This window comes from Pelodiscus sinensis, chromosome 1 (assembly GCF_049634645.1).
Source record: "Pelodiscus sinensis isolate JC-2024 chromosome 1, ASM4963464v1, whole genome shotgun sequence".
Classification (NCBI taxonomy): Eukaryota; Metazoa; Chordata; order Testudines; family Trionychidae; genus Pelodiscus; species Pelodiscus sinensis.
In genome coordinates this window covers 91,025,335-91,043,643 of record NC_134711.1, presented here as the reverse complement: position 1 = coordinate 91,043,643, position 18,309 = coordinate 91,025,335, and the positions used below count along the sequence as shown (strand labels likewise).

General features: G+C 48.8%; 1 protein-coding gene across 8 annotated transcripts in view; it reads left to right on the top strand.

The window, feature by feature from the left end:
- Positions 1–18,309, top strand: part of MGAT3 (beta-1,4-mannosyl-glycoprotein 4-beta-N-acetylglucosaminyltransferase) — a 67,767-nt gene that overhangs the window by 35,676 nt on the left and 13,782 nt on the right. The window contains exons 1-2 of one of the 8 annotated variants that reach the window (XM_075936597.1): positions 980–1,118; positions 2,537–3,168. The exons of 2 other annotated variants lie outside the window; for them this stretch is intronic. Coding sequence is in view for 1 of the 6 variants with exons in the window: in XM_006111528.4 (XP_006111590.2) it covers positions 1,780–1,820 (41 nt within the window). In the remaining 5 variants the exon portion in view is untranslated. 5 more of the 8 variants (XM_075936594.1, XM_006111528.4, XM_075936619.1 and 2 more) reach the window with 5 other exon arrangements.

The following is an 18,309-nucleotide window of genomic DNA, read 5'->3' as shown; positions in this document are numbered from 1 at the left end:
GGTCATTGAATACACCATCCTCACCCATCCCTTAGTACTAGATGGATCCCTATAGTACATTTCAGGTGCAGTCAGGTGCTCTGAGACAGCTGCTATCCCCCATTGCCCCATCCCCTTGTCTTTGGGGTTGCGCATGGTGTATTCTTTCGGCTTGCACCAATGGCTGCTCATGTAAGACACTCCCCAAAGCCCACCCATCAGTCTCCTCCTTCCACTCCCCCCCCCCCGTTCCTAACACAAGGCATTCCTTTGTATTCCCTTCCATGACAGAGGGAGAAGGGGAGACAGCGCTCTGCGCCGCGCTGCAAAGCGCTCTCCGATTGCTGGAGGTGGGGGTGGGCTTTGTTCAAACGCACAACCACCCACACAAGGAGCTACCACTACCTGTCCAGCCTCCTTCCCCCCCCCCCCCCCTTCCCCTCAGGGCTGCGTGCTGAGGCTGCTGCCTAGATCCCGGTGCCTTCATTCCACCCCCACGATCTGGTCTTCACCCCCTTTCGGGCGGCGGGGAGAGGGAGATCTTTTGGAAGAGGCGGGTTCGCGTGTGGCTGGCTGTGGGGGGCCGGGAGCCCAGTGGGCAGGGTGCGGGGGGGGGGGGAGGAGACACACACACACACACACACACACTCTCACGCACGGCTTTGAATGACTTGCTGCAGAGCGCGCAGACCTGCCCAATGTTGCCAGCAGAGGGGAAGGGAGCCGCTTCCCCCCCGCCAACCTGAGCTCTCCAGAGCGCCGGGGCTCGGATCCCGCCCGGTGGCCGCAGGGCTGAGTGGGGGGGAGGGGTGTTATTATTAGGCACTTTTATTTATTTTCGCGGCTGGGCCGCCGCCGGCTCCCTCCGCTCCCCCTCCCCACCCCGCGCTGCCCCCTGCAGAGGGAAGCGGTAGCGGCGGGGGGGTGGCGGGCCGGGGCGCCGCGGTCGCAGGCTCGCAGCTCCCGGAGCGGCGCGGGGGGAGCCGGGGCTGAGCCATGCCGGGGGGCGGCTGCCGCTGCGGCTGGAACCAGGGATGGGGCGGGAGGCTGCCGCGGATCCCAGCATCTCCCCGCCGGGGGCCCAGGAAGCTGAAGAGCCGCCGCCGCCGCTGCTGAGAGCCAGCAAAGGGGGGCGATGGGTGAGTGAGAGACTCCCCCGATTCCCCCTCCAGTCTAATCCCCCCCGGCCTCCCGCTGCACCCCACCGCCCCCTCCCCTCCTCTGCCCTTCCCCCAGCCTCTGCCCTGTCCTCCCTCTCCCCTCATCTGCCCTATCACCTTCTCCTCCATCCCTCCCCCCTTCCCCTTGTGTCATCCCTTCCCTGCTGTCCCCTCTTCCAGCCTGCCTCCCTGCTCCCTCCTTTCACCCTGGCCCCAGCCCCTTCCCCTTCCTCCTGGCCTCTCCTGCCTCCCCTCCGGCCCTGCACCCACTTCCCATCTGCCCCTTCGCCCCCACCCCAGTGTGTTTATGTGTTGACAGGAGATGGGGAGGGGGAGGGTTAAAGGGCTGATTTTGGGCACGGAGCAATTAGAGCAGAGGGAAAGGGGTGGAAAGTTGTTTGCTCACATGGGGGGGGGGGGGTTATAACTGGCCTAGTCTCTGTCCAAATCCTGCCAGCATCCCTATGCAGGAGTCCCAGGATGGAGGTGAGGGCTTTAAACCTCCCTCGTTCTCCTCTTTTAGTCTGTCATTTTTTTCCCTTTAAATGTGCTCACCCCACCACCCCTACCCCCAGCACAGCTGCAGCTTCTGTGAGTACTGCAAGGGGAAGGAGGAAATGGAAGCCTCTCCCACCCTGGTATGCATAGAAGCAACACAACCTGTGTCTGCAGGAATGTATGGTGAGAACTTCTTATCTTGGCTTCCGGGGAGAGAGATGCTTCCCCTTCAAACCCCCAATAATTGCAACATCCCACACACCAAAGTGTTGGTGATGGGGAGACAGATGAACATGTCACAACTCCCTCAGCCATCTCTCTGCCACCCCCATGAAACACAGCCACACCAAGTGAGGAGGGGAGCCTGCAGCCCAGGCACTGCAGAGGGAGGCCCATCTGCTGCCCGTGCTCTCTATGCCAAGAGGGTACTACTGACTGTGCATGTGTGCCAGCCCTGCAGCATTCTTTAGGGAGGAATAGGAGTTTATGCGTGGGGGATGGGAAGAAATATAAAAAAATAGATCAACAAACATAGTCTCCCCTCTGTCTTCATGTCAGATTGATATAATCACCCATGAAGGGCTGGGTACAAAGAGATGTGGCCTCTGCGTCCCTCCCCAATTTTATAGGGCTGCGGGTAATGCCTGGGGATTTGCCAGCTATAAATACCTTGATATTTGTTCTAAAGCAGTATGTGTATGTGTGTGTGCAATTTTGACATCGCGAGATCTGTTTCTCCACATGAGCACGACAAAGGTGATGGGGGGGGGGCAGAGCGTGTGCTGCAGCTGCAGACCTTGTTAGGCAGCTCCCAGAGATGAGAGAGAGAGAAAGAGAAACTAAGCAGGAGGGATGGAGAGAGACAGCACTGAGTTCTGTCAGCCTGCATTTTTATCCAGAGGTCTCTGCTGACGATGCTGGAGAGCAGAACATGGGTCACCAAGAAGTCCTTACACATCTCCTAGAGCAGAACTCAGGTTACCAGGACCTCACCCTTGGGAGCAGAGCTTAGGTCATCAGGAAAATTGATCTTCAAAGGGCAAAGCTTTGGTCCCTGAGACTCCCCTTCAGAGTAAGTCACTGCAGTCACCAGCAAACCCTGCCACAGAAGAGTGAATTCAAATCACCCACCGCTACTGCTGTGAGGAGCATGGCTTGAGTCACCAGGAACAGCCCAAATCAGCAGATCTCGAGTTGCCACTGATCCCACCTCAGATTGCATCACAAACACCCACCCTTGTAATGGAGTTGAAGTCACCTTAGATGAAACTCCCACTGCACCCACAAGACAAAAGTTTCTGTTATCTGGATCCCTCCCTCAAAACTTGTGCTTGAGTCAACTGTGAGCGCCTCTCCTTCCCCCAAGAAAAATCACTTGTAATTCCCTGTGGATGGAGCCTGAGTCACTATCCACTTCTAAGGAGGAGCAGAGCTCAAGGCAGCTAAGGACTCCATTCTGAAGGGAGCTCAAGCCAATGAATACCTCACTCAACGGCGCAGCTTGAGAGTCCCCACTCCTGCAACTAAACTGGTAAGTATGAGGACATGTGTTTAAACCAGAATTGGACAAAAGCAATCTTTAGGTCTGTTCCTGGGAGTCCCTGACTTTCTCCTCCTTTACATCAGTACAAACACCCTTTCAGTGCTGAAGTAGTCTTTATAATTAACAGACGGAAGGAAACCTTGAGTCTACAGCTGGGTGTCACAGAGCTCCTGCTCCAATTTTTGACCCTGCCTCTCCATCTCCTGATGGTTTTGTAGGAGTGAGAGGGAATCAGTTGCAAGTGTGATGTTCCTTCCTGAAAGGATGCTCTGCTGTACCTAGCTGGGTGTTAATGCCTATCCCCACTAGATGTGAGAGATCCTGACTTGGGGCACTGGTGGGAAAGGGAAGGCAGGTGAAAGCCTGAAGACCCCCTCCTATTGTTGTGACCTTGCTGCTGCCTCTGATATGTCTGGAGACACACAGCGCCTCTGGTCCATGATACTCTTGAAGCCTACCTGAGTCTGGAGCACTTTGAGCCATCTTGACTGCAATTTCAAAGCTGAGCCACGGCCTCTTCCTCATAGCATATATCAGTAAGGTTGGAGGAAGAAATAGTTCCCTGTGCCAAATGAAGGGGCTTCCTGAGCAATGCCATCAAGAAGAGTTGGTCTAAAGTGGGGAAGGGTGTGTGCTCAGGACAGGTCTGCTGAGAGTTTTGAAGTGGACAGTATGTGTGAGGTTTATGTTCATTGTGTATGCGTGGGTTTGTGTCTTTGTGAGCGCTTGTGCCTGTTTGTGTAATGTGTGCTTGCATTGTGCCTTGCTGCATGTCTGGATGTGTATTGTATACTTGGGGCAGTGTGTTTTGGCAAAGACAGTGAGTGTCCAATAATGCATGCATTTATTGTGGTGCGTTTTCATGTGCAGGCTGTGCATTTGAATGTACGGTTTAAGTCTGCAAGCCCACATGGTGTCTCCGTGTGGCTGAGTGTACAGCATGTGTTCCTGATTGCGTATAAAAGTGTAATTGTGCATCGGCAGCGTGTAAAGCACACACTGGTACAGACAACTCCTTTCCCTCGCCCACTCCTGAACTATAAATTCTGTGTTGGGACAAGGTTCTGAGCACCCTGTGCCCAGGCTTCTTGCTATTTTGAGAACAATCACTTTGAGATAAATTCGCAGTTCTGTCTCCCCCCGAGTTATGTCTATCTTCTCCCCCCTCAGAGCAGAGGAGGGAGAAGGGGAGTGTGGTGGTGGTGGGCAGGGTTTGTGCCAGCATTCATCAAGGCTGGAGATGGGGTTATTTACTCTGAAATGAGTGCTTTGTACATTGTTGGAATCTCTGACCCAATCAGAAAGGGATGTAGCTGGAGGAGGAGGTGGTGCTGACATTAACTCCAGGGCAGGGAGCTGAGGGGAAGATAGGGAATTACCAAATGGCACTGAAGCCTGGTTCATTTCCCCTGAGTAAGACCAGGTGCCTCAAAGGGCCTGTCTACATTTCAGGCTTCCTGAGGTCACTGTGTACAGGGGAGACAGCTGAGCCCCTCACCACCCCCAGCTTGGCTGGCCCCTCTGCCTAGCCCTGGCATTATTCCCCCTGTTAACAGGGTGCAGTGTCCAGAGGATTGAAGAGCTCAACACAGTGCCTCTAGTAATGAGAGGATTAATCTGAAGTCAGAGACTCTGTGGACAAGAGTGTGCATTGCAGCTAGCTATGCAGGTGTGTGCCAAATGGTTCCTATGCTGCATTTGCTTTGGAGTGCAGTGGCACTGACAGAACCATTCAGCATGGGGCGGGGAAGGAATCCCCCTGGGGACTGCAGGTAGTGCTAAGGAACACTGACAGAACTGGAATGGGGGTGGAGGACTCTGGAATCCCAGCATTCCAGATTAGGATTGTGGTGCATTGACAGAGAACAGCATGAGAATGCCTGCAGGAGGAGGTGCTGCAGGCTGGGATTGTGGTACATTGGCAGACCTGTGCAGCAGCCCAGGACTAGAAGAGCAGTGGTCAGTGGAGCTGGAATGGGCCCCCTCCCTGCAGCAGAAGGAGTTGGGCTTCTGTTGGAACTTGGCTTTCTCTCCCATTGGATTCTGGAGGTGGGAACTTGACTCCCCAGACTTTATCAGTAATAGAGAGGTAGCCGTGTTAGTCTGATATTAGTCCCTGATATCACTTTGCAATGCAAACACAGTTCCTTCAAGCCTTTCGTGAGAGCAACAAGTTCCTTTGGCGGCAAACTCACCCCTCTGACAGAAGCAAAGGGGATAATTTTGCCCACACACTTGCCCAACTGAGTACTCCCTCAGGGGGTGGCATACTCCTCCTGGCTTTTCCTTTGATGTCTTTCCACTGAAACATATAGCCCTGGGCAGATGGAGGAAATCAGCATGAAAATCTGTTTCCCTGTAGGCAAAGAGTTGTTTTTTTTTTAATCTGGGTAATGCACTAACCAGCCACCCCACCCCAGGCTGGGATCAGCCACTAATGCAGGACTTCCTACTGAGGGAGCTGACCCAACACACAGGTATGTACCTTCTGTTGTGATCAGCAGTATGGGGAGCCCAATTAACCAGTTGCTTGTGTCTTTGGCAGGCTGGGGACTAAGGGGTACCCAGCCTTGTATGTCTGTGTAGGCTCTTCTCTGACAGCCATCATTGAGGTATCTGAGCACTTTACTTCTATCTGCAACAGCCCGCCAGGCAGGAAAGACAGTGCTTGTCATGTTAGCTTTGGCTGGAGGTAGGGAGTGGGGACTGTCTAGGCAGGAAAAGTGATTGGGGAATCATCCAGGTGTCCTTTGTAATAATCTATGCAATACTTTGCACTTCTAGCAAGACTAATTTAGCCTCAATTAAGATACTCCCCTCCCTGTGACTAATTAAGGTAAATAAATCCTGTGAAAGTCTTGTTATACCAGTTTTACAACAGAGGAAATTGAGGCACAGTGACTTGCCTAATATCTCTCTCACGTAGTATTAGTAGCAGAGCAAGGAATAAAACATGCTAGTGTAACCTACTTCCTGATGAATGGTTTCATCAGTGGCACAGAACACCTGCTGGGTTAGTGCAGCTGTGTTGATTCTGAACTGTTTGGCCATAGCAAGTTTCCTGTCCCCTAGCCTCACTTATCACCAGTTCTGCCTCCCCCCATATTGGCTTTTCCACTAGTGCTATTTTCTCTAAGTCTGTACATCAGGGACAGGACAGGGCTGGTGTGGTTGGAATCAGAACCCTGCATGTATTAGAGGCAGTGGTGTAACTTTTTAGACTTTTTTCTTTTCATAATGCCAGTTTTATAAGCCTCAGCTAGACAATCTGAAATGTACTGAGGAAAAAATGCAAATTAGAAATGCTTTAGAAACTCTCTGGTTTCAGTGAACCCTGTGATCTACTCACAGCAGACTCTTGGTATGCTGACTCTAGCCATGTTCCAGTCTCTTGTTGCGGCCTTAAAGATGTTGGAAGTGAACTCCAAATGAGAGAGAGAGAAGAATGAAAGGGAGTCTTCCTTTTGGATGCTCATCCCTTTGAGAGAGGAGCCAAAGGTATGCCGTGTTTTTCAGAGGCAGGAGAGAAGCTTTCCATTTCTCCATCCTGTCAACAGTGAGGCATCCAGCTGGGCACCAGGTGAGAGGCAGAAGCTCGGGAAGACTGAGTATTTTGGGGTAGAGGAATCCTGGGCCAGCTGAGAGTTTGGGCTCGGGCAGGACAGTTCTTTAGAGGGAGGCTCAGCATAGCATTTGTGGTGGTGACAGCATGCTTGGAGCTGCACAAAGTAAAAGGACCCCCAGGTCCTGCCCATAGGGTGCTCATGGCACTTAATCTTTCCCTTAGGGAAAGATTGATACCTGTGTGCACTGAAGGATCATTATGGATCATGCTTGGCTATTTAATGACCCTATTGCTTGAAAAAAACATTTCCTAGTCCCTGCCCAATATTCCCCAGTATGTCTGCATTTCTATATGGTAGGGGACTGCTACTGGGGCAAGAGACACACTTCCTGCCTTTAAACCACCCTCCCCACTTCCCCTCTCTTTGCATGCTGTTTTTACCTCTCCATTTCCTCCTGGGTCCTGTCCCTGCTCCATAACATCCAGTGTGATTATGCCCAACTGATCCCTTTGTGCTCCAATTGCCGCCTCCTTTCATTCCCTGTGTGCCAGGATAAAACACCCAGGGAACCTCCTAATAGCTCTCCTACTGCTTAGTGCAGAGTCCAGATAAGGAAAAGAGATGAAATCACAGCTGGCACCAATGAGATGATATCTGCTTCCTAAACCCCAGATGTTAATATTCAGATTCTCAGAGCATTTAGGGGATGGGGAGAAATTTGTCATCTCTGCCCTCCTTGCAGTTTGCTGTATGCATGACAGCTGGTGTGTCTGTGCATGCTCAGATACAGGCTATCCATATGCTGACATTGTGGTCTTGAATCCCTTTCAAACAGCAGTTTCTGGAGCTATGAGTGACCACACCTGCATTCAGCCTGGCCAGAGGAATGATGGGATTTCTTCTGCATAATTTATCAGCCTTCTGAATAATTTATAGTGCAGTTGTGCTATGAAACAGCCTTCTTGTTTCCTGTAAGTGCTGGAGGTAGCTTCCCTCCAGCACAGGGAATTATTGCTCAGTGATAAGAAAGCAGTGTGGCTTTTCTCTCAGATTGTGTTGGTACTCCTAGCTGTCTCTGCAGCAGCTAAAACATTGAAAGCTCTCTAGCACAGCACATCCAGGATTGCTATTCTCGTTGTTCAGACTTGCTAAGCTACAAAGCATCCTGGGGACTAGGGATGGGGCGGAGGCCCCATTGGTGGAGCTGTGTGTATGAAACCTCAGTGCAAGTTGAAGCTTGGAATAGGATGAATATGGGGACAAATTTCCATCTTATCCCTAGCAGAGGGAGTTTGCCCTAAGCAAGATTTGGGCTCCAGTTATGGGGGGAAGTGAGAGTGGCAGTGTTAAAAATTGTGTTAATCCAAAACCAGAGTTTGAGTAAATTCCCCATTCTGAAAGCAGTTGCCAGACCACCAAAGAGCATCCAGCCTTGGCAGTTCATAGACTCATAAGACTTCGTCTTAGTCCAGTCCCCTGCACTCTCTAGATTATCCCTGTACTCTCTAGATTATCCCTGATGGGTTTGTCTAACCCGCTCTTAAACATCTCTAATGATGGAGATTCCACAACCTCCCTAGGCAAGTCATCTTCATGGTTCATCAGATTTCTGATTCATGTCTCTTTCTGATAGAAGTGAGATTGGTGGTAATATCTTTGATGGGACCTCAAGCCACCTGGTCTCTCCAATATTCTGGGACTAATGCAGCAATGTAGCACCATGGTAGCATACATGGTTGCTTAGTGGCCTGTGTGAAATGGCTCTGGGAAGTGTCAGTTGTGTTCCCTGTGAAAAGAGTCCACATTACAAACATCACTATTACAGCTAATTGGCAGGGAACCCCCAGGGCTGGATTAAGGAAGGGGCTTTAGAGGCTGCAGCTCAGGGCTCCATGGTTAGGGGGCCCTGTTTAAAAAAAAAAAGGGGGGGGGGGGAGAAAACTTCAAGCAGCTAAAAGTGCAGATTTTTTTTTCGCAGGATCCCCTTAGCCCAGGGCTCTGGGCTGCAACCACTAAACCCCCTGCATTCCAGCACTGCCCAGTGGGGTGTGTGTGTGTGTAGGGATGCGGTTCTGCATGCTGCTGGCCCCCCTCCCCTCCCCTGCCCCATTGAGCTGGAGCTGCAAATTCAGGGAAGCTCCATTTGTGCTCTTGCCTCACCTGCAGACTCTCCCCCCCCCCCCCCCACACACACACACACAGTTCCCTCTGGCTTGGAATGACAAGGGGGCAGCACTCAGTCACCTTCTTCTCCCTTCCTCAGGGGCTGTACCACCAAACAGGAGCTGCCTCAGGTAAATGCCTGTACCCCAGTCCTGAGTCCCCTCCTGAGTCTTAGCCCTGAGCCCCTTCCCATACTCCAAAATCCTTGGCCCTAGCCTGGAGCTCCTCCTGCACCCCAAATATCTCCTCCCCAGCACCACCACCCTAAAGCCCACACCCCCTGTCAGCTTCCTACATCTAGCCCACCGTCTCAAACCCACAGACCCCTTCTGCAATCTGAACTCCTTTGGTTTGGCCCCACCCGGAGCCTTGGGGGGGCCCCAGAAAATCTACTAGCCTGGGGCCCACAGAAGAGTTAATCTGCCCCCTGGGAATCCCCTCATGAGCAAGGCAGCAGTGGATGAGCCAGGCAAGCAGTATTGCCTTATCCTTGCCAGGTGGGCACCCCACCATAGCACAAGGTGTGCTGGCTAGGCAACATGAATGCAGATTACATTGCTAGTGCTCTGCCGGCTCTGCTTAGAGAGGGGAGGGACTTCTGTTTCCAAGTATGTCAGTCTGATGTCATTCAGCAGCCACACAAATGCCCGTGCGCACACACTTCATTGCCCTCCTGGGTTTGGTTTTCTTCTTCCTCCACTTCATTTCTGCCAGCATTTCAGTAGCTGAGATCTCACAAAAGGCTAGAGTGTGAGATGAATATGTTTATAGCATTATCAGCTGATTGAGGGAGCCAAGCAGCTCATCAGAAAGATACATTTATAATGGCCCAATCGCTCCTGGCTCATCAGGTCTGGCTACACGTGTAGTATTGAGTATGAAGCCTGGCCTCTGTCTTTCAGCTGTTGTTACTTTGAAGATTTGGGGGTTTGTGAGATCAGATTATTTAAACTCTCATTGGTCCCTTGGTCAGGCAGTGCCTCTCCTTTTCCTTCCCCCTGGCACTGGTCCATGACTCAGTAAAGAAAATTCTGAATTTTAGACTAGAGTCAGTTTCATCCCACACAGGAAAAGTCCATGATCCAAGTCCCTCTGGGAGTAAGGGGTTCTCTGGGACAAAGCTTAGAGAAGAGAGGGATGAAGCCTTGTTTGGAGACAGAGCTGGCTTTTGATGCTTGTCTCAGGAAGAGAAGTTTTCTGAAGCTCCTGATTCCCTGAAACTGCATTTGAGTGGGGCCAGAGGGCAACTTTACTCCAATGACATTGTCCGGGGGCCTCAGGCTGATCTCTTGCTCTGCACTGGCATAACAGACTCTGAGTGTAGGAGGAGACCCTTTGCCTCTTTAGGAACACTGGGGTTAGCACCGTGTGGCTTTGCTTTTAGGAGAAAAGGAGCATAAAGTTTTAACACCAGCTGCATTCATTCCTCTGCAGTCTGGATTTTGGGACCGGTCAACTTGGTAAGAGGTGATGTAGATTTTGCTAACTGAAAAACTGGATCCTGCTAATTTGGATGAGCGTTTATGGACACTTAACTAAGAAGATTATTTTGGGAAGTGGATTAGGCTTTAGGCTTTTGTGTCCATCATGGAAGCTGCCCCTTTTGAGGATACCATAGCCCTATCACCAGTGTGGACCAGCGAGTGAAGATCTGCTATATGAACCTTATTTCTAGCATTGCAAACCAAAGGCTTGGTACCCAGGGACCTTATCGAGAAGAAATGTCTGCAAACTGAGGGTGTGCAGAGCCCATGGCATTCTGACCAATCCTTCCTTTTTTCATTTTTGGTGCCAGCCTGGGACATTTCACTCCTGGGCCAAGATAAGGCATCAAGGAGCTCTCCCTACTGTTTCTTTCCAAAAATCAGAAATAAGTAAAACTACATCACATAGGGCCATGCTTGAACCCTGAAAGGGAAATGAAGAACAAAGGAAGAAAGGAAAAATAAATAAGGCCTGTTCTTGGTCCAAGTAAAATTCCCATGAACATATATAACCCTTTCTGGAAGGAATAACATTCTCTGTGCTGGAGGTAGCTTCTGAGAAAGAAAAGGAGAGAGAAGCCGACAGGGGCTTGAGAGAGAGACTGACAGAACCCTAGAGGAAATGTCTCAGCATGGAGTCAGGTTTCTCTTTTTCAGCTGAATGGGGTGAGGGTAATGCTTTTTGCATCAGACTGGCTGATTGCTAGACTTTCACAGCAAAGGAGGGGGATCTGTAGGCTGCCAAAAAGACCCCTGAGGACTGAAAGAGAGAGCCAGAGAAAGGAGGAGGAGGAGGACGCTGGGAAATTTCTTCCAAGTACTAATAGTTTGGCTACTGTGGGAAAGTGAGCATGCTGCCAAGCCTCAAGTGGGCAGTTATGGACAGGGGGAGGGGATGGAGGGCCAGTCTCGCTTTTCCTTGGTTCCTCTAATCCCAGAAGTATTGCCTTGTATTTCATGGCTTCTCTTGATTGATTTGTATGTATCCCTCCTTAGAGAACTTTTTTCTCAGAGATGGTAAAGCAACTGACACCCTCTGCAAAAAAAAACTTGGCAGGTGGAGACAAGCTTGCTTCTGTCTGTTTAGGTTTCTGTACTATGCCCATTACCATGGTATCTGAGCTACTTCTTCAAGTATGCGTCAGTCTAGATTCCACCTTAGCAGCGCGTGTGCCTCGCGTGTGATAGGAGTCATTTGTGTGGCATGTCCATTGGGAGCCCTGTGCCGGCTTAATCCCATGTGGGGGTATGAAGGTCATAGTAGCTGCAACCCTCCCTCCATTACCTCTGGCACCCAGGCAATGTAACCTGCACCATGTCCAACCTGCTACTGTTCCTGCACCTTCCAACTCCCCCTTTTTGTGCAGAAATCTCTTGTCAATTTCTCATTATTAATTTGTTCATTAAAAGAACAGGATCCTTCTCATCCACCCTCTGTATGTTGCCCTGCCCTGCACTTTAGAGCAAGGCACTATATGCCATGACCACAGGCTTGGCCTTCCAAGACCTGCTTTCAAGAATAGCTGAAACTCTGCACAGTGAGACATCAGTGACCCAAGAAAATATGCACAAGCAGCTTGACCTTTTCCGTGCTAACAGGATTTACCCTACCAATCAATGAAGGCAGGTTGGACCATGGCACACTCCAGCTTCATTCCTGACTGCTTCAAGGTGAATAAAACAGCACTAACAAGTCTCTCTCACAGGCTTCTAATATTTTTACATGCACCCCACATTAGGATCTCTTTTGGTATCCGGAGAAGACCAAGGTTATCAAGGGGATTTTGAAAGATGATACCTCCCTCTCAGGGCTGTTCCCCACTCTGGCACTCCGAGTGCAGAAGATGGGGGCCCACAAGAGACCTTAAATATCTTGCCTCTATCAGCTCTGCTTACAAAAACTCCCCCGAGTCACAGATTCACTGACTCTTTGGGGCAATAGCTGCCACCACCAAGTGAAATAAAAGGAAAAAAAAAACTTTCTTCTTGAACCCAGGAAGAAAGCACTTGGACTTCTTCCAGAGGGATACTCCCAAGCTCCTTTACCATAAGAGAGCTTAAAAACAACTGCAGTCTCTGGTAGCTAACCTCTTAGTCTGAGGCATACATGCACACACACAGACAGACCTCCTGTTTCTTTCCAGGACACAAGACTCAAATCACTGCCTTAGAAAAGGTGATTTTTGTTAACAAAACAAAAAGATATATTTGATAAAGCATACTTGGTTGCTAGGTGTTACAGAGCAACTGAGTAAAAAATTAAAACACAGAGAACATCTCTGGGTACACTTTTAGATAGTGAATGGGGGAAGGAATGCATAGATTCACACAAAGTTTAACCAAACAACCAAAACAAAGAAAAATACCCTGATCATGACTGAGTACATCTTTTCCCTCTACTCATGATCCATGCTGATCTGTATTTCAAGGCCCAGTTTGCTCCCCTGTCCAATATTTCTTATAAGCATGGTAATTCTGATTACTGCATCTGCTGCCTCCAGCCCTTAACTTAGAATTCGCTTTCCAAGAGAGCAGGCAAGGTTTCTAAATACAATTTAAATTTCAGCACTGTATCCTCATTGGTTCTTCTGGCCCCTTGCCAACACCTTTGCTAGCTACCTGCGTTTAACCCCTTAATCACCAGCTGCTGGCCCAAGGTTATCAAAGGGATTTCAAAAGATTATACCTCCCAAACATTGGATCTGTTTGGCCGAAAGTCTTACTCACGAGTCTCCCTCCAATTCTGCATTGTGAATGCAGGATCAGTTTGAGAAATACAGTTTTTTATGTGGGAGAGGATTACTCCCTTCTTATCAAAGGTGCTCCAAGGCTCCAGGGGAGGACCTAAGAGATGGGATCAGAGAGGGGCAGATGACGGTGAAAACAGGGCTACAGGAAGCAGTAGGCAAGTCTGATGTGACTGCTCAATTCATGAAGATGGCAGTCACAAGGCACTGGTGGTCCTGATTACAAGCACCTGGGATTCCAATAGAAGTCCAGACAACAAGAGAGGACCTACACTTCAAGAACACGCAGCTCACCAGCAACTAGATGGACAAGATGTTCTGTTCTCTCAAGGATTCAAGGGCAGTGCTGGGCTCGTTAAGGATTTATACCCCACTTCTGTACTGCAAGCCCTTTTGATACCAGTCCCTGCAAAGACAGAAAGCTGTCTTGTTCCCATATTTGCCAACTGGAATAATCATCCAGAAAGTGGATGCCATGAGGTACCCATCCCCCTCCTCCTCCTCCCTCCCACCCCAGCTTCCCCCTCAAAGGCAGCTGATTTGATGGGGGTGTTGAGGGCCATGCCAAAACCATCTCAGAGCTGACCTTTGGGAATTGCCTCACCCCTTCCATTGGGCACGGTCAGAGATGGTAGCCACAAATGGGTGCCAGACACTGGTGTATTGAAAATTATACTCAAATTATAAGATGTCAATTTAAATTGTAAAGATATTCTTAGTCCTGCTCGCAGGCTATAGGGCTTTATAGGAAAAAGCGTGCAACCAGAGAACATCTACAGAGAGTCAGCCGAGAGTAAGGTGGAGTGAGTTATGACTGTTTACTTTAGGGAGCATCCTACCTTGTCTCCTTCTGGTTCTTATGTGCCGTTGTTCCGAATTCAAAGTAATAAAGCAGTGTGCATTGCAACCTTTCTAACTTTTGTGTGTGTGTGCTGTGAACATAATAGCTTTCACCACTCATGGCTCACCTATCCAGTTACTTTCCTTAGCCCCTACACACCCCCTTTCCCTGTCACTCTTCAGGGATCCTTCTCACAAGAGCCACTGTAAAAAGAAATGGCCTTGTTGCTCCATGTAGGAGTTATTGAAGTGGTTCCTCAGGAATACAAAAAAAGAGGCTTCTCCTGATATGTCCTTATCCTGAAGAAGACAAGGGGCCTTTGTCCTATCCTAGACGAGTGGAAACTGAACTAATACATGCAGTGGCTTAGCTTCAGGATGGTAACTCTTGCCTCTGTCACTTCAGGCTCAGGGCTGTTTTGTGACTCTTCACTCGTACAGGATGAGTACTTCCAAATAGTGAACCATCTAGGCCTCCAGAATTACTGGAGATGTACAGTAGATCCAAATTATTACCAGTACCTTTCAGATTCTGGTACTGGGAGTCTCGAGGACACATGCATTCTTGTTTCTTACTGAGTCATCCCATAATCCCTTTACCCTGCCTGTTTCATTGCTCTCGACCATCCATTTTTCTGCTTCTCTCAGAATCTGCATTTTGCTTTCTTCCTTGCATCACCTTCTGCGTGAAATGCCATCCCTGAACTACTCTGGAAAGTAGTTCATCCACATTCAGTCTTGAGACCCACTTCCTCCATGATGTCTACGTGAAATTAGGGACAGAATCGGTAGTGTTTATTTAACCCACAATCTTAAAAAATGACCCCTGATTTTGAGTATTGCAGTTAGAGGTTACCCAATGTGAGATTCCCAACAGCTGAGTTTTCAGAGCACCTGTAGCTCACACGGACCTCCACTGGAGTCATGTGTGCTCAGCTCCTCTGAAAATCAGGCCCTAGGCATCTGTAAAAGAATTGGGAACTATCAAAGCCCAGGTTTTGCTTGTGCTGCCAGCTGATGCCTTGGGTTAGATCCATCTGAACTTTCTCAAGGAAGATAGAAAAGTGGAATCTAGCAGGGTTGTTTGTTTTATTTTAAGACTTCTTAACAAGAAAATCAAAACCTTGCAGGTTTTTCCTTCAGCCTGTGCAGACCAAGTATTCCCTTCCTCAGCTCTGTCCTTCACAGCAGTAACCCAAATTTTCTGGCTCTTTCCTCAAAGCCTCAGCAGTCAAGAACTTCACACTTCCTGTTGGTTTCTTGAACAGTCCTTCTCTGCAGTAGCTCTTGTACTAATGGACCATGACCCCTGGCCCCTCAGCTTTCTGGAGAATGTTGCAATTCTCCTCCCCCTTTAGGGTTGCCAAATCTGATTGAGGCTATTCCAGAATTTTTTTTTCTCCCAACAAGACATAATGTCACTTACTTAAAATATGCTATTAAAATCTCCCAGATTGCTTTCAATAGTCAATGAGATTTATGCCGATTCCAGGAGACTCCAGGCCAACCCCGGAGGGCTGGCTACCCTAACCCCCTTTCCTACTGCCCTCTTTTATAAAGATCAGCTAATTAAGGCACAGCTGTCAGGTGCCACGGGTGACTAATCAGCCAGCTGCATGTCTCTGACCCCAAGGGATTGGCATCCCTGACACCTTCATAGTATGTCAAATTGGGCATCCCAAAGCAGAAACACCCCAAATCAGCTGCCAATTCTGAGCACTTTGGCTTTGTTTTACAGATATAAGGTATCTCTTCCCTCTGTATAGCTTTGCCCTGCTCCTGCACCCTTTGTAGGTGGCTTGTTGTGTGAGACTGTAAGGTGTGTTCAAATACTGCTTGGCACCCTCTCTATCACCCATGAATACCAGACGTTAAAGTCTGGGGGAGTGTGTAGAAGTGCTGCTCACCTTCCTCTGCTCAATGCAAAGGGCTGGATCCTGGGAAGTCACTGAGAGCTCCACTCTTTCCTCTTCACTTCAGGTGAGAGAATCTGAAGTGAGAGAAGCATGAGGAGCTGGTGCATGGATTTACAGCCTGGGACTCTGAGCTCTCCACCAGGAGGTGGTGCAGCACCAGTGCGCAATGGGTAGGAAGCCTGCCAAGATGGGAGTCACCTATCTGCCTCACTCCTCCACAGGACCATCTTTTCTCCTTGATGGTTCACTGGGGACAGGGAGGGGAGTCTGCCACCGTTAGCCCTTTCTCCACCTGCCACCTCCCTACCATAGCCAGAATCCAGGGAAAACAGATCCCTCCACTCTCAATAATTCCCTGAGGGTGGTTAGGAGCACGTCAGTTGTGTCCTTATGCAGCACACGTGTGCACATACACACTATGGGCTCCTTTCAGCTATGATTGTTCAGTTGTCCCCAGTCTCTTCTGTGCCTTGTCTCATCACGCAGTGGCATGTGGTGGTACTTCACTATGTGATGCCAACACTTGTGCCAACATAAAAACCAAGTGGCAAGCGCCTCCCCCCGCCACATAGGTCTACTTGAACCACTGTCGTTGCACATAATAAGTAATCATAATAATAATTTTGTGTTGGAAACCAGGGCTGGTGTCTTTGAGTTGCTTATCTCTTCCCTGTGAAATGTCATCCTCTTTGGTGTCATGGGAACCCATTCCAGATGGGCATCCAGACTCTTTTTCCAGGACTTTAGGTGTTGTTAGAGGGAGAGACAGGAATGGGATGAGGCTGTGGGAAGATGGAATTAGAATATTTGCTTGCCCTGGAATGATCAAAGAGAACCAAGCAAGGAAGTTTGCTTGGGAGAGAGGTGAAGGGTTATACAAAAAGTACAGTGGACCTGCTTACTCCTATATCCTATACATTTCTCTCTGTCCGTTAGGACCCAAACTTTATGTGTAATCTCTATTTTCCCTACCTGTACAGGGAAAGCTACTGTGGGTGAAGGATTTGCCAGAGAGATTAGGGAGGTCCCATATTAGCAGTCAGGGAACATGAAAACAGTTGTGGCCAAAAGACTTTGTGATACTTTCAAACTCTCCCTTTTCCTGGTACATGACAAATAAAGAGAAGAATCTTCCTTTGATGGTCCCAGGAGGGCTTAATTTTCTATAGCACCCGTTAGTATATCACTGTGATGTCTAAATGCTTCCCAGGTAAATTAAATCTGCATAACAAGGTCCCTAATGAATTATTGAGTTTTCTGCTCTTCAGTAGCCCCTGGTTCAAAAGATGACCTGCTTGGAGAATTAATTAATACTAATATCACTATTATTATTTTAACCTTGTTATAGTAGCAGTTTATCAAAGAGAAGGGACTTGTAATGAGACCTGCAGTTGGTCACATCTTGGTTAGACTGATGACCTCTAGAAGACCATTCCATAACCCCTCAACCTACAGTCCTACCAAGACTGCTTTCTCTCCGTCTCTAATGTGGTTTCTACTGGTTTGTGAGCTGTGAGTAATACAACTATATTTCTGGATGAGGTGGTTGCTAAAGTAATGGAGTCCTGACCAACTGAAGATTATCACAAGGCTTTAAAAAGACAATAGGGAGGCCCTGGGAGATGGTGGAGGGACTGAAATACAGTGTACTCAGAGCAGTCCATCCCACTGAGGAAGGTGGGCAGACGCATTCTGTACGAGATGGAATCTCTGCATTGCATCCATCTTAGTCACTACGTACAGCAAGACATGGTAATACAGTCTGAAGGAGATTGACCAGCAGGAAGGGATGGCATTTCTTGTAAGGTGCAGGTGGAAGTAGATATTTGTCACTACTGGGGCTACTTACTCGTCTAGCTTTTGTGATGCACAGAACCCTGAGGCTATTACTAGTTTGAGAAACAGAACGCAGTTTCCTTCAATGGAAGGGGGGAGGGAGGACAGCATATCTGAAGAGTTGTTCCCCTTCTCTAGACAAGATCACCTCAAAATCAGATGGTTTGAATGCTGCACTGTCTGCTTCCGAAGCTTCAGAGGGGTAGTCAAGTTAGTCTGTAACTAAAAAAAACCGTAAAAAACAACGAATAGTCTTGCAGCACCTCAAAGACTAACAAAACATGGAGATGGTATCATGAGCTTTCATGGGCACAACCCACTTCTTCAGATGATAGGAGTATTAAAAGTTCAGATCCAAGAATAAATAAGGGAAGGTGGGGGGAGGAGAGGGGAAAAAAGAAAAGAGGAAAAAAATAAGGAATTAGATTGTTCAAGTTACGTGAGGCTGGTAAGAACAATTTGCACCTGTCATATTGGTAGTGAGTCACTTTGAGGCCAGAAGTGTCAATGCTCTGGGGAGGGTTTCTGAGGTTTGCTGACTTGAAGCAGCCTTTGATAGTTTCTATTTGCAGTGGAA